Source organism: Loxodonta africana, chromosome 2, assembly GCF_030014295.1.
Source record: "Loxodonta africana isolate mLoxAfr1 chromosome 2, mLoxAfr1.hap2, whole genome shotgun sequence".
NCBI lineage: Eukaryota > Metazoa > Chordata > Mammalia > Proboscidea > Elephantidae > Loxodonta > Loxodonta africana.
In genome coordinates, this window is record NC_087343.1 from 173,109,852 (window position 1) to 173,122,864 (window position 13,013).

At 46.3% G+C, this 13,013-nt stretch overlaps 1 protein-coding gene across 7 annotated transcripts in view; it reads left to right on the plus strand.

Moving 5' to 3' along the window:
* CYFIP2 (cytoplasmic FMR1 interacting protein 2) overlaps positions 1 to 13,013 on the plus strand; it is a 164,366-nt gene that overhangs the window by 38,359 nt on the left and 112,994 nt on the right. For all 7 annotated transcript variants that reach the window (XM_064278789.1, XM_064278786.1, XM_064278799.1 and 4 more), the window contains exons 4-8: positions 629 to 706; positions 2,370 to 2,471; positions 8,785 to 8,966; positions 11,170 to 11,266; positions 12,870 to 12,998. In XM_064278789.1, coding sequence (XP_064134859.1) covers positions 629 to 706; positions 2,370 to 2,471; positions 8,785 to 8,966; positions 11,170 to 11,266; positions 12,870 to 12,998 — 588 coding nt within the window. The remainder of the gene's footprint in view (positions 1 to 628; positions 707 to 2,369; positions 2,472 to 8,784; positions 8,967 to 11,169; positions 11,267 to 12,869; positions 12,999 to 13,013) is intronic.

A 13,013-nucleotide genomic window follows, 5' to 3' on the forward strand; every position in this document is an offset into this window, starting at 1 on the left:
CTCTATTTATTATTTTTAAAAATTGATGTTAATCATGTTCTTGTTTATGAAATGGTAACACGGACTCATATAAAAGTGCAAACATTATAGAACCATATGACTTAAAAAGTGAAAGTCCCCTAGAGAGCTTGCTAGTCATAGCTTTGTGCGTATTCTACCAAAAACTGTTTCAGTACATAATACAGTATATTATTGCAATGACTACTCTTTGTTTTGTTTTTTCACCCATCTGCTGTACATGCTGTTTTGCTACGTGTTATTTTTCTGCTTACAGTATAACTGGGGCACCTGTTCCTGTGTGAACACATAGCTCTGCCTCATTCTTTCTATGGTGGTCATTCACCTGTGTGAAAAACATGGCCTGGTTGCAGAACCCTGGGGTTGCTGATGTGGATGATTTAGGCCAGTGCTCCTCAAGCTTTCTGTGCATTTGAGTCACCTGGACATTATGTTGAAATGCAAATTCTTGTTCCATAGTCCCAGGGAGGGACCTAAGATTCTGCATTTCTATTAAGCCTGCAGCTGGTGCTGATGCAGCTGGTTCTGTGCTGAGGGTTTTAGACGGTTGTTGAGCAGCCCTGTGGCGCTAGTGTAGTTTCTCCCTGCTGAGCGTGTTTTGCTGTTTCAGAATGAAATGCTGGAAGAAGGGCATGAGTATGCGGTCATGCTGTACACCTGGCGCAGCTGTTCCCGGGCCATCCCCCAGGTAAGACTGTCCCTGCTGTGTGTCCCTCTTTCCCCTCCAGGGCGCGCTGTTATCTCCATGCCCTCAATACAGAGAGCTGAGAAAGTTGTCCTCTCCAGGTAGCAGGGAGCAAAGCGGGGCCTGTTGACCAAGTGTGCACACTGGAGTCATTTAGAGAGCTTTCCGTAAAATTAATGACGAGGTCCCATGCTCAGGGACTTAAAAATTATTCAGTATCTTCTAGTTCAAAAGCAGTATATGTTAATTGCATTGCACTGAAACCATTGCAGAAGGGCATAAAACAAAAATTAAGACATCCCTATCCCCTTACCCTCATCACTGTGATTACTTTACTGTATATTCTTCTGGATCTTTTTCTTTGCATATATATTACTTTATAAATTATTAACATTGACAAAATCGTGTTTTTCTTATATTTTTCTGCCACATGCTTTTTCCACTTAATTCCTTATTACTGACTTTTTCATGTTGATACATGCAGATATTATTAGTGTTATCATCATCCTATAATTACCATATTTTTATGCAAATAACGTGTGCCTTCTTTGTTTGCCAGCCATGCCCTCACCCCCCACCTCAGGGATTTTTGTAAACACACTATGCTGATTTTTTTTTTTTTCTTTTTACAGCAACATGTTATTTGCATAAAATAGGTAGTGGGTCCCATTTTAACAAAACCAAAAAACCAGAAGTGTGCAAAGAAAACAGAAACCATTCTTCTCCCCTCCTCCTTATCCTAGTCCTTTGAGGTAACTGCTGTCAACAGTTTGCCTTGCACCCTTTTGTATTTTCTGTGACTGCATTATATCTGAACACACACACTCTGTTTTGTTCAACAAAATGGGATCAGATTATACTTAGTGTTCTGCAGCTTTTTCACCTGTTAGTTTATCATGGCCATCTTTTCCTGTCAGCTCATATGGATCTATCTTGTTTCTTCTAAAGGTTGTATGATGACATTGTATGAATGTACCATAATGTATTTTATTCATTTAGCCATTGACAGGTGGCTACTTAAGTTGTACCTACCACTTTAAGAATGTCCTAACAACAGTATAAAGAATGTCCTTGTACTTACCTTGTCTCAGTCTTTGAATTCAGTTGACCTGTTGGCATGGTAGACCTATCAGGCACACATGCTGTGAAAATGTGTGTCCTGTGATTCAGATGCACACCTGGCTGAAAATCACTGGTCAGGAAATGGGCTTCTTGATGAACCCATCTCAAATTGGCCAGCGTTGGCCTGGGTATGGCTGGGGAAGCTTTGTCCCAGGTACATCTGGAGCAATGGACAGAACATTTTTCTCTGCTTAGAATCTGACCAGGCCCCGTGGGTTAGGGATGGGGGAAAGGCTGAAGGAGGGAGAACTTGCAGACCTACGGAGATATGTGTACTATTCATGATCAGGGCCCAGAATGGAGTGAAGGAGAGGAGGGTTCTGGTCTCAGGACCAGTTGGTTCCTTTTCTACTGCCAAACTCTGGGGAGCAGTCTGCCCCCTACCAGGCCTGTCTGGCAGGGGCTACCCAGCCTCTTCTTACTAAGGTGATCAAACCAAGAGTGATCACTTAAGAGTGACAAGGGGGCCTATTACTAAGACAGCAGGTGTGAACTAGGACTTTCTGGGCAAACTAGCATATGTGACCCTGCCTCTCCCCCACAGGTGAAATGCAACGAGCAGCCCAACAGAGTGGAGATCTATGAGAAGACAGTGGAGGTGCTGGAACCAGAGGTCACCAAGCTCATGAAGTTCATGTACTTTCAGGTGAGAGGTGGGGGTGGATCATGACCAGGAGACTTAGACACTGGCATCTGGATTTTTCTGCCATGCTATTTATTTATGCTTTTAGCAAAAGCTGTTTGAGTACTTACTACACCCCTGGGCGAATAAGACAGACAAGCTCCCCCCTCCATGTAATTTACATCCTAGTGAGTATATGAGTGCATTTGGGGCAGGGGGACATTCAGACAATAATACATAATAATTTCAGAACAAAGTAAGTGATGAATGAAATAAAAACAGAATTTCTGTGACGGAGAGTGGTTGCAACGTGGGTCCAGCTCTAGGGACAGCCTCTCAGGAGGAGACGTTGAACTGGGGTCTGTGTGGTGAGCAACAGGCTGCTGTGTGATGATCTAGAGGAAAAATGTGTCAAGCAGAGGGTACTGCAAAGGTCAAGGCCCTGAGGCCTGAGTGAGTTTGCCATGCTTTGGAAATGGAAGGAAGCTAGGAATGCTGCAGTGCAGTGGGAAGAGAGAGAGAGAGGGACCTGATCACATAGGGCGTTGCAGGCTGTGAGGTACGCTATGAAGAGGATATTTGGATTTTATTCATGAACCACGGGAAGCCACTGGAGTATTTTAGTGACATGATCTGATTTAGGTTTCCAAACAATGCTATGGCTGGAAAATAGATTGGGGGGAGGTGCAGAGACAGGAAGGTACGGGTCAGCGTGACAGTGGGGAGACCAGTTGCAAGGCCAAGAAGAGCGACCATTTAAATGAGGAAGAAAGAAGAGAGCCAGCACTTTCTGTGAGTGGAAGATGGCTAGCTGGCTAAACAGAAATGACAAAGGAAAAAAGAATGCAAGTAAGTTGGTTATTGTGGTTATGTCGGGAAGCTGTTCAGGAATGCAGGTTGAACACTTAAAGGCAAGTCTGTACCCCAGGGCGAGGGTCAGGCCACATCCCACACCTTCTACATGTTGTTCAAGGACTGGTAAAGTCTGCCTGCTCAGGGCTGTGTTAGCCCCCTGGGGGCAGCAGTGGGAGTGTTTAGAGAAGGTGAAAATGAAGCCAGGTGCTGCCTCTGAGCACTGGCTCAGAGGACAAGAAACCCAAGTCAAACCCTAGTTCTGCCACATTCTAACTTGTGTGAGCTAACATTGCCGACCTTCAGATTTCTCACTTGGAAATATGCCTATTTCAAAGTTGCTGAGTGGTGCAAGCTACTAACCAAAAGGTCAGCAGTTCAAACCCACCGGCTTCTCTGCAGGAGAAAGATGTGGCAGTCTGCTTCCGTAAAGATTTGTAGCCTTAGAAACCCTATGGGGCAGTTCTGCTCTTCTGTATAGGGTTGCTATGGGTGGTGGAAACAGTTTCCACTTGGCTACTAAATGAAAGGTTTGTGGTTCGAATCCATCCAGCAGCGATGCAGAATGGCTGGGTGATTTATATCTGTAGGATTACAGTCACTGAAAACCCTATGGAGCACAGTTCTACCCTGACACACATGGGGTCGCCCTGAGTTGGAGTCAACTTGACAGCACTGGGTCAGGTTCATAGGTTTGTGGTCAGGATTCAATAATGTCAAATATGTAAAGAACCATGTAGAGGCCTGGCTACACTACAGAGTAAGTTCAGTAAATCACAGTTGTTACTACCATTATGGTCCTGTCTTCAGTGAGCCTAAGATCTTTTTGGGAAGGAAGATCCATGAAAAAAGAAATATCCAAAAGCTTAAATGCCAACCTGAGGTCCTCTGACAAGAGGTGCTTAGAGAAGGGAGGATCAAGAATAATCTAGAACTCAACTATCCAATATGGTGGCTATTAGCCGCATGTAGCTATTTAAAGGATGACAAGACTTTGTCTCACATACTTTGGACATGTTATCAGGAGGGATCAGTCCCTTGAGAAGGATGTCATGCTTGGTAGAGAGTCAGCAAAAGAGGGAGATCCTCAACAAGTTGGATTGACAAAGTGCCTGCAACAGTGGACTCAAACATAGCAATGACTGTGAGGATGGTGCAGGACCGGGAAATGTTTCGTTCTCTGGTACATGGGGTCACTATAAGTCGGAACCAACTCAACGGCACCTAACAGCAATAGCTATTTAATTAAAATAAATTTTAAAATGAAGTTTTTCAGTTGCGTTAGCCACATTTCAAGTGTTCAGTAGTCACATGTAGTGAGTGGCTATCATACAAGATAGTGCAGATATAGAACATTTCCATCCTTATAGAATGTTATATTGGACTTAGACTCTGGAAGGAGAAAATGTGGCTTGGTCTGGTCTTTAAAGGAGAAGAGTGACTGGCTGGTAGGACATCTCAGACTGATGGGAGAGAAGCAGAGCTCCCATTCTGAGGACTAATTTCTTCCCCTCCTCTTCCCTTTCCCTATCCCCACCTCTTCTCCTCCTTCTGCCTGTCTCTCTGAATTAGTGCAGTAGCCTCTGCTTTGTTGTTGTTCAACTGCTTTTTTTTTCTTTTTGGTAACAGCTTTATTGAGATATAGTAATTTACATACCATGCAATTCAACCATTTAAAGTGTATAATTCAGTGGTTTTTAGTAAATTCACAGGGTTGTTCAACCGTCACCACAGTCAATTTTAGAATATTCTTTATCACCTCAAAAAGAAACCCTGTACCCTGTAACCATCACCCCACAATGATCTCAACTTTCTCTTCCTCCTTTTCCTCCCCCAATACTCTACTTTCTGTCTCTTATGGATTTGCCTATTCTGGACATTTCATATAAATGGAATCTATACTACATGGTCTTTAGAATCTGACTACTTTCATTTAGCATAATGTTTTCAAGGTTCATGTATGTTGTAGCTTATATCAGTATTTTATTCCTTTTTATGGCCAAATATTATCACATTGTACAGATTTACACATTTTGTTTATCTGTTCATCAATTGATGGACTTTTGGGTGATTTCCGCTTTTTGACTATTGTGAGTAATGCTGCTGTGAACATCTGCGTTAAAGTTTTTGTGTAGGCATATATCTTAGTTATCTAGTGCTGCTATAACAGAAATATGGCAAGTGGATGGTTTAACAAACAAATTATTCTCTCACAGTTTAGGAGGCTAGAAGTCCAAATTTAGAATGCCAGCTCTAGGGGAAGGCTTTCTTTCTCTGTTGGCTCTGAGGGAAGGTCTTTGTCATCAATCTTTCCCTTGTCTAGGAGCTTCTCAGCACAGGCACCCAGGGTCCACAGGACACACTCTGCTCTTGGCACTTTCTTCTTGGTGATGTGAGGTGCCACTCCTCTCTGCTTGATTCTATTTTATATTTCAGAAGAGACTGACGCAAGATACAACCTAATCCTGTAGATTGAGTCCTGCCTCGTTAACATAACTGCCTCTAATCCTGCCTCATTAAGATCATAGAGGTTAGGATTTATAACACATAGGATAATCAGATCGCAAAATGGTGGACAACCAAACAATACTGGGAATCAAGGCCTAGCCAAGTTGAAACACATTTTTGGGGGACACAATCCAATCTATAATATTCCACCCTTTAACCTCCCAAAATTCACATCCTTGCCACATATAAAACACATTCACCCCATCATATCATAGCGTAAGTCTCAAATCAACTCGAAGTCCAAAGTCTCCTGGTGCAAAATTCCTCTTCATCTGTTAAATCTAGAATTCAAGCTATTTGCTTCCAAAGTACAATGGTGGGACCGGCACAAGCTAGACATTTCCATTACAAATGGGAGAAATTGGAGGGAAACAAGGGATAACAGGCACCAAGCAAGTCAGCAGAACACATTACATTAGCTCTCAAGGCTTGAAAATAATCCTCTGTTTTCTGAGACCATTTAGGCAATGTCCCTGGCTTCCAGACTCTGGGTGTTGGCCACAGTCTCCGTATTCTGGGCGGAGGCCTCTTGGCCCTGGGCTTCAGCGAATCTGGCCCCATCCCACTGGCACCTGTGAAAGGCAGACCCACACTCCAGAACCCAGTTGGTGAAAATCTGACTCTTTGAAACCTTGGAGGCTGTGGCCCCACCCTTTGAAACCCTAGAAGCCATGGCTTTACTCTGTTAGACCCCAAAGGTCATGGCCTTACCCTTTGAGACAGAGGCAGCTCTGCTTCCTACGCTCCTTGTCTCTTCAGCTTCTGCTTCCTGGTTCCTTGGCTTCTTGGCCCCTTTTGCTGGCCTAGAATCTGCTCTGCTCAGGCAAGTGTTCCACAGCTCTTTAACTCTACCAATAAGTACCTGGAAACACTCCACTCCACTCCACCAGTAAACCTTAGCCAGAAGGCACTCAGCTCTCTTGCTCTGTGGATTGGTAAGCCAACCTCCACCAATAAGTGCCTAGAGGTACCCTACTCCACCAAGAAGCCTCCTGCCAAAGGCAGTCAGCTTTCTCACTCCCTAGGTTGGCTCCCACACTGTCTCACACCAGTCTCCTGGTTCTGCTGCTGCTGTTTCTCTGCTGCTGCCTCTCACCATCTGCACCATCTCTGGTGTTACAGCTGTCCTGACTTCCTTCTGAGTCCTCACCATAATTATCTTTGATGTCTGTAATTCCACCAACAGTCTCTTCAAGGCAATCTAGGCTTTTAGTACTAGGCACTTTAAAACTCATTCAGCCTTTACCCATTACTCAGTTCCAAAACTGCTTTTACACTGTAGGTATCTGTTAGAACAGCACCCCAGTCTTAGGACCAAATTCTGTCTTAGTTATCTAGTGCTGCTGTAACAGAAATACCACAAGTGGATGGCTTAACAAACAAATTTATTCTCACACACTCTAGGAAGCTAGAAGTCTGAGTTCATGGCGCCAATTCCAGGGGAAGACTGTCTCTCCCTGTCGGCTCTGGAGGAAGGTCCTTGTCATCAGTCTTTCACTGGTCTAGGAATTTCTCAGCTCAGGGACCCCGAGTCCAAAGGACTCACTCCACTTCCGGTGCTTCTTTCTTGGTGGTATGAGGTCCGCCTCCTCTCTGCTCACTTCTCTCTTTTATATCTCAAAAGAGATTGACTCAAGATATAACCTAATCTTGTAGATTGAGTCCTGTCTCATTAACATAACTGCCTCTAATCCTGCCTCATTAACATCATAGAGTTTGGGAGTTATAACATGTAGGAAAATTACATTAGATCACAAAATGGTGGACAATCAAGCAATACTGGGAATCATGGCCTCACCAAGTTGACACACATTTTGGGGGAGCACAATTCAATCCATAACAGCACATGATTTCTTTTCTCTTGGGAATATACCTAGGAGTAGTATTGGTAGATCACATTGTAATTCTACCTTTAAATACAATAGCCATTTTAACTATCCTCCCTGCTTCTACCCTTTCCCCCATGGTCTGTTCTCACCACAGCAGCCTCTGTGACCTTAGTAAAATATAATTCAGACCACTTTTTCCTGTTCAGAACCGTCTCACATCTCCCCAACTTGCTCAGTGTCATGTCCTGAGCCCTCACAACAGCCCACAAGAGCCAGTGTAGTCTAGCCCTGGCCCCTTTCTAACTCCTCTCGTGCTCTTCCCCCGCTTACCCTCAGTCTACTTCAGCCACCGGCCTCCTTCCCATCCCTCAGACACACCTGTACACTCTGTCCTCAGGGCCTTTGCACTGGTAGTTCACACTGCTTGGAACATACCTCCCTGGTCACTACCATGTCTTTCCTCTTCTCGTTTTTCAAATCCCTTTCCTAAAAGTCACTTCTTGATGCTTTCTCCTCTCATCTTCCTACTTAAAGTTACAGCTCCTCCCAGCCCTCCTCATTCCCTTGCCTTCCTTATTTTCCTCTGTGGCACGTATCATAATCTAATATAGAGCACTTATTTATTTTGTTTTCTGCCTTCCGTTACTAGAGTGTAAGCTCCTTAGGGCAGAGTTGGGTTTGTTTGTTTGTTTTTTCTGTTTTGCTTCCTGCTCTATCAAAGTGCCTAGAACGGTGCCTGGTACATAGTAGATGTTCAATAGATAGTTGTTGAATGAATGAACATCTTTCTCTGAACGTCTCTCTCACTGTCTGTAGATACCTCCTTATTGTCCTGTACCTGACACTGCCCTGGGTGCTGGGGATACAAAAATGAGTAACATAATGGCTCTCAACAAATGTGCATTGAAGGGAGAACGGTTTAATTGGTTTGACTCACCTGGGGAGAGGGGGGCAGATTCCAGGCTCCTCTCTAGAAATCAGCTTTGGATTTGGGGACTCCTCTGAAAAAGGTCACCTGGCAGATTTGCTTTCTCTAAATGTCTGGGCTGTGACTAGGACCCCAGGGGAGCCTTGACCCCGCTCCCCACCAGCGCAGCAGCCAACCCCCCTCGGCTGCCCCATCCTTACGCTCTGCCCTCTGCCTGCAGCGCAAGGCCATCGAGCGGTTCTGCAGTGAGGTGAAGCGTCTGTGCCATGCCGAGCGGAGGAAGGACTTTGTCTCCGAGGCCTACCTCCTGACCCTGGGCAAGTTCATCAATATGTTCGCCGTCCTGGACGAGCTGAAAAACATGAAGTGCAGCGTCAAGAATGATCACTCTGCCTATAAGAGGTCAGGGCACCCTCCCCACACCCTGACCCTCTCCAGCCTGGCCCTTCTTTCCTGGTAGCTGGCCAAGGGGAAGGAGTGGATGGAGCCCTTCTGCCAGGCTCCTTCTCCAGAACCAAGCTAGCCATTCGCCACACACGGCGGGGATGGGCGTGTATCAATTTTTGTGGTTTGAGGGATAAGGTACAGAGCTGGGTTTTTGGAGGGTTTACTGGATTTTATTTCTCAGAGTTGAATCCAATCCATATTTCCCCACCCTCATGGAGTAGCAAGGATTTTCTGTTGTCCCGTGTAGTATGGGACCATTAAGGTAGTCATAAAATAGTTGTTTTTGGTGAGAATCAGAAAGCCAATTCAAAATGCTTATGTAAAAGAAGGAAATAATTGGCTGCTGGAACCGCAAAGTCCAGGTATACCTGGATCCAGGTGCTCGAATGATGTTCGTCCTCTGGTTCTCTTCACCTCTCAGCTCGACCTCCCTCTGTATTGGCTTCATTCTCAGGCAGGCTTATGGCTTCTGGAAGCTTTAAGCTTCCCTCTGGCCAGTGTAGCAACCCAGGCTACTAAGGAAACACCTTCTGCAAAAGTTCCCGGAGGATTGTCCTTGATCCATCTTGGGCTGTGTGGATGGAGAGAGAGGGGTTGGTGCTCTGATTGGATGTGTTCGCCCTTGGAGTTGGGAGACAGTGTCAGCTCATAAGGAAGAAGAGCCAGGAGGACTGAGAATAGGGTGGGGGAGTGGTCATTCTTCTCCAAAAATCAGGATGTAGTCACCCAATAGGAAGAAGGGCAGGCAGGAACAACACACATCCTCTGCATTGGTTAAGACTCAGAGGAGGTGCAAACTGTCTAGATAAACATCTTGGGGAGACGTTCTGTGTCACTGATACGGGACGGGGGGACTCTCCTTCTTGAGCCACATTCCCCCAGGTTTCGAGGTAACTGGAGAAAGCAGAGAACAGGCTGATTCTCACAATTTTATCCTCCAGGCTGAAATACGAAACCGGGGGCTCCCAGCAGGCAGGGCCCCATCGCGGGCCAGACTCAGAAATGGCAACTTCCACAAAGATTTCGTATATAGCTCATTGCACACTCTCTTCCCCAAATGCTTCCCGGTTATAGCCAACCACTTCCATCCCAGCCACAGCCCACATCCTCTAGTGGCCAGCTGGAGCCAACAGCAGGGTGGGTGTCCTGTCTGCCTTCACATTTCATCACACGCAGCCTGCACCTCCTCCAGTTTAGAGCGTGCATGTCCAGATAGCTGAGGGTTTCTCCCTCTGAGACCTGTTTGTGCTCCCTACACCCATCATCCCTTCACCTGTATCCTGTTAGGTTAGATAGACTTTTGTTTTTCATGCAGTGCTTTGCTTTAGAAACTTCTGTGTTTTCCTGTAAATAACAGAGCATGTGACAAAAGCAAAGCATCCTTCCCAGGAGTGTCCTCCGTAACTTTCACGGTTAAAGCACTCATTATGCACCTTCACTGGGGGTCTCCAGGTGGCACACGGGGTCTCGTTTCACTTTTCTGGCCTGCCACTCTCAGCTTGTTTATGGGATGCTAAGGAGCCCTGGTAGTGTGACAGTTGAGCACTCAGCTGCTAACCGAAAGGATAGCCATTCGAACCCACCCAGTGTGACTCTGCGGAAGAAAGACCTGTTTATTTGCTCCCATAAAATTATAGCCTAGAAAACCCTATGAGGCAGTTCTACTCTTTCATTTAGGGTTGCTATGAGTCAGCACCAAATAACAACAACAATTGCTTTTAGGGGTCCCTGGGTGATGCAGATGGTTGGAGGGTCGAGTCTAGCCAGAGATGCCTTGGAAGAAAGACCTGGCAATCCACTTCTGAAAAAACTAGCCGTTGAAAATCCAGTGGAGTGCAGTTCTGCTCTGACATACCTGGAGTCACCACAGGTCGGAGTTGACTCCACAGCAACTGGTTTTAATTGCCTTTAAACTTTATGAGCTTGAGTTTCAGAGATTTTAGGTACCTTCCTGCTTTTTAATTTTAGGTACCTTATGTAAACAGTCCCAAACAAATGACTCCAGAACATACATTCCTTTGACTTTAGAGTCGCCTGCGATATTCAGAGTGTGGATTCTGGGCAGCTCCTGGGCTGTGTGGGAGCCAGAGCCCACGAGACGTAGTCTGGCTGTTTGTTAGAGCAGTCCTCTCGGCAGCACCCACTCTCTGTGTTTCAGGGCGGCGCAGTTCCTGAGGAAGATGGCGGACCCCCAGTCTATCCAGGAGTCCCAGAACCTCTCCATGTTCCTGGCCAACCACAACAGGATCACCCAGGTGATCGCAGACCCCTTGCTAGTTGTCTCGGCTCCCAACCACAGTTGGTCCTTTTGTCCTCTCCAGTTTGTGTTATCTGAGCCTTCTCAGCCAGTGCTCTGCCCCTGCATCTGCCCCTGGAGCTAGACTGCCTTGTTTTCTAATCCTGGACTCACCACTGACCTGCTTTGAGACCTTGGGCAAAGTCTAAGCCTCAGTTTCCTCCTCTGTAAAATGGGGCTAATATGTTGAGGAGCAAAAGGCATGCAGTTCAGCAGTTCACATCCACCAGCTGCTCCTTAGAAACCATGTGGGGCAGTTCTACTCTACCCTATAGGGTCGCTATGAGTCGAAATCGACTCAATGGCATACAACAACATGTTGAGGATGTTATGAGAATTCATCACAACGTCATAGCATTGTTGTGAGAAGTAAATGAGATAGTATATAAAAAGCCCTTCACACACAGGGCCTGACAAATAGTGATTTAGGAGACATAGCTGTTATTGTTGCCACAGCTTTGTCAGGGCACTTGTACTCAGCTGTTGCTCTCATTCTCCAAGTCCAGGCTCGACATAATGGGACCCATCTCACTCATCTGCCAGCCCAGCCTATACTGGCACTAACAAGAATGTCAGCAGGACCAGGCTAAACCTGAGAGGGGCCCTCACCATTTTGAGGGTTTTCATGCTCAAATTCCTCTCACGGAGGCCCTGGACTGAGAGGGCCTATCTTGCTCTTTGTTAAATGTGGAGACTGTTCAGCTGCAGAAGCTCCCCAAGGTTTCCTTCCCAGAGACTCAGCTCCATGTTGCCTGTGGGGAGCACCAGCAGTGGATACTCCCTCCTCTGGACATCCACAAGTGCCTCTTTTGTCCCTTTGGGAGAGAAAAGGCCCAGGGTAGAGGTAGTGGTCCAACCCCCTTCTGACAGGAAATGTTTCTGGACTGTCTGACAGGAGGGAGACACCCGCTGGCCCAGCTCTCCTCACTGAGCTGCCTCTTCCCTGCCATCAGTCTAAGGAGACTAGGAAATAAGCCCACACTGTAAAAACTAAGCCAAAAATTCCTACAGGCCTATTACTCTAAGGAGCCCCTGAGTGGTGTAAATGGTTAACTCATTTAACTGCTAACCAAAAGGTGAGAGGCTCCAGTCCACCTAGAGACACCTTGGAAGAAAGGCCTGGTGATCTGCTTCCCAAAAATTAGCCATTGAAAACCGTAAGGAGCATAGCTCTACTCTGACACACATAGGGTCGCCATGACTCAGAATTGACTTGATGGCAACCAATATTACTATAAAACTGAGCTGCTTTTCAGCTCAGCCCAAGAAAGAACCTTTTAACCATTGGAATAACCAGGAAATAAGATCAAGGGCCTCAAGGAGGTGAGCTCCTACCGTGGGAGGCGAGCAGGAACAGCCACTTGTGGGTATCTTGAGGAGAGGATTCAAGCATCAGGTGTAGGCGGGCGTGCAGGGTCCCCTCACTGGTGTGTGCCGCAACTCTCAGGCAGTAAGCAGGCCCATGCACCCTCAGTCCCCACCTGGCCAGCTCTGGGCGCTGTGGTGAGGGTGAGGGTGCAGGAGCACACGGGTGCCTGCCTAACCCAGGCGCTGCTGTTTAGTGTCTCCATCAGCAACTGGAAGTGATCCCTGGCTATGAGGAGCTGCTGGCTGACATTGTCAACATCTGTGTGGATTACTACGAGAACAAGATGTATCTGACCCCCAGTGAGAAACACATGCTCCTCAAGGTAAACCTCCCTGCA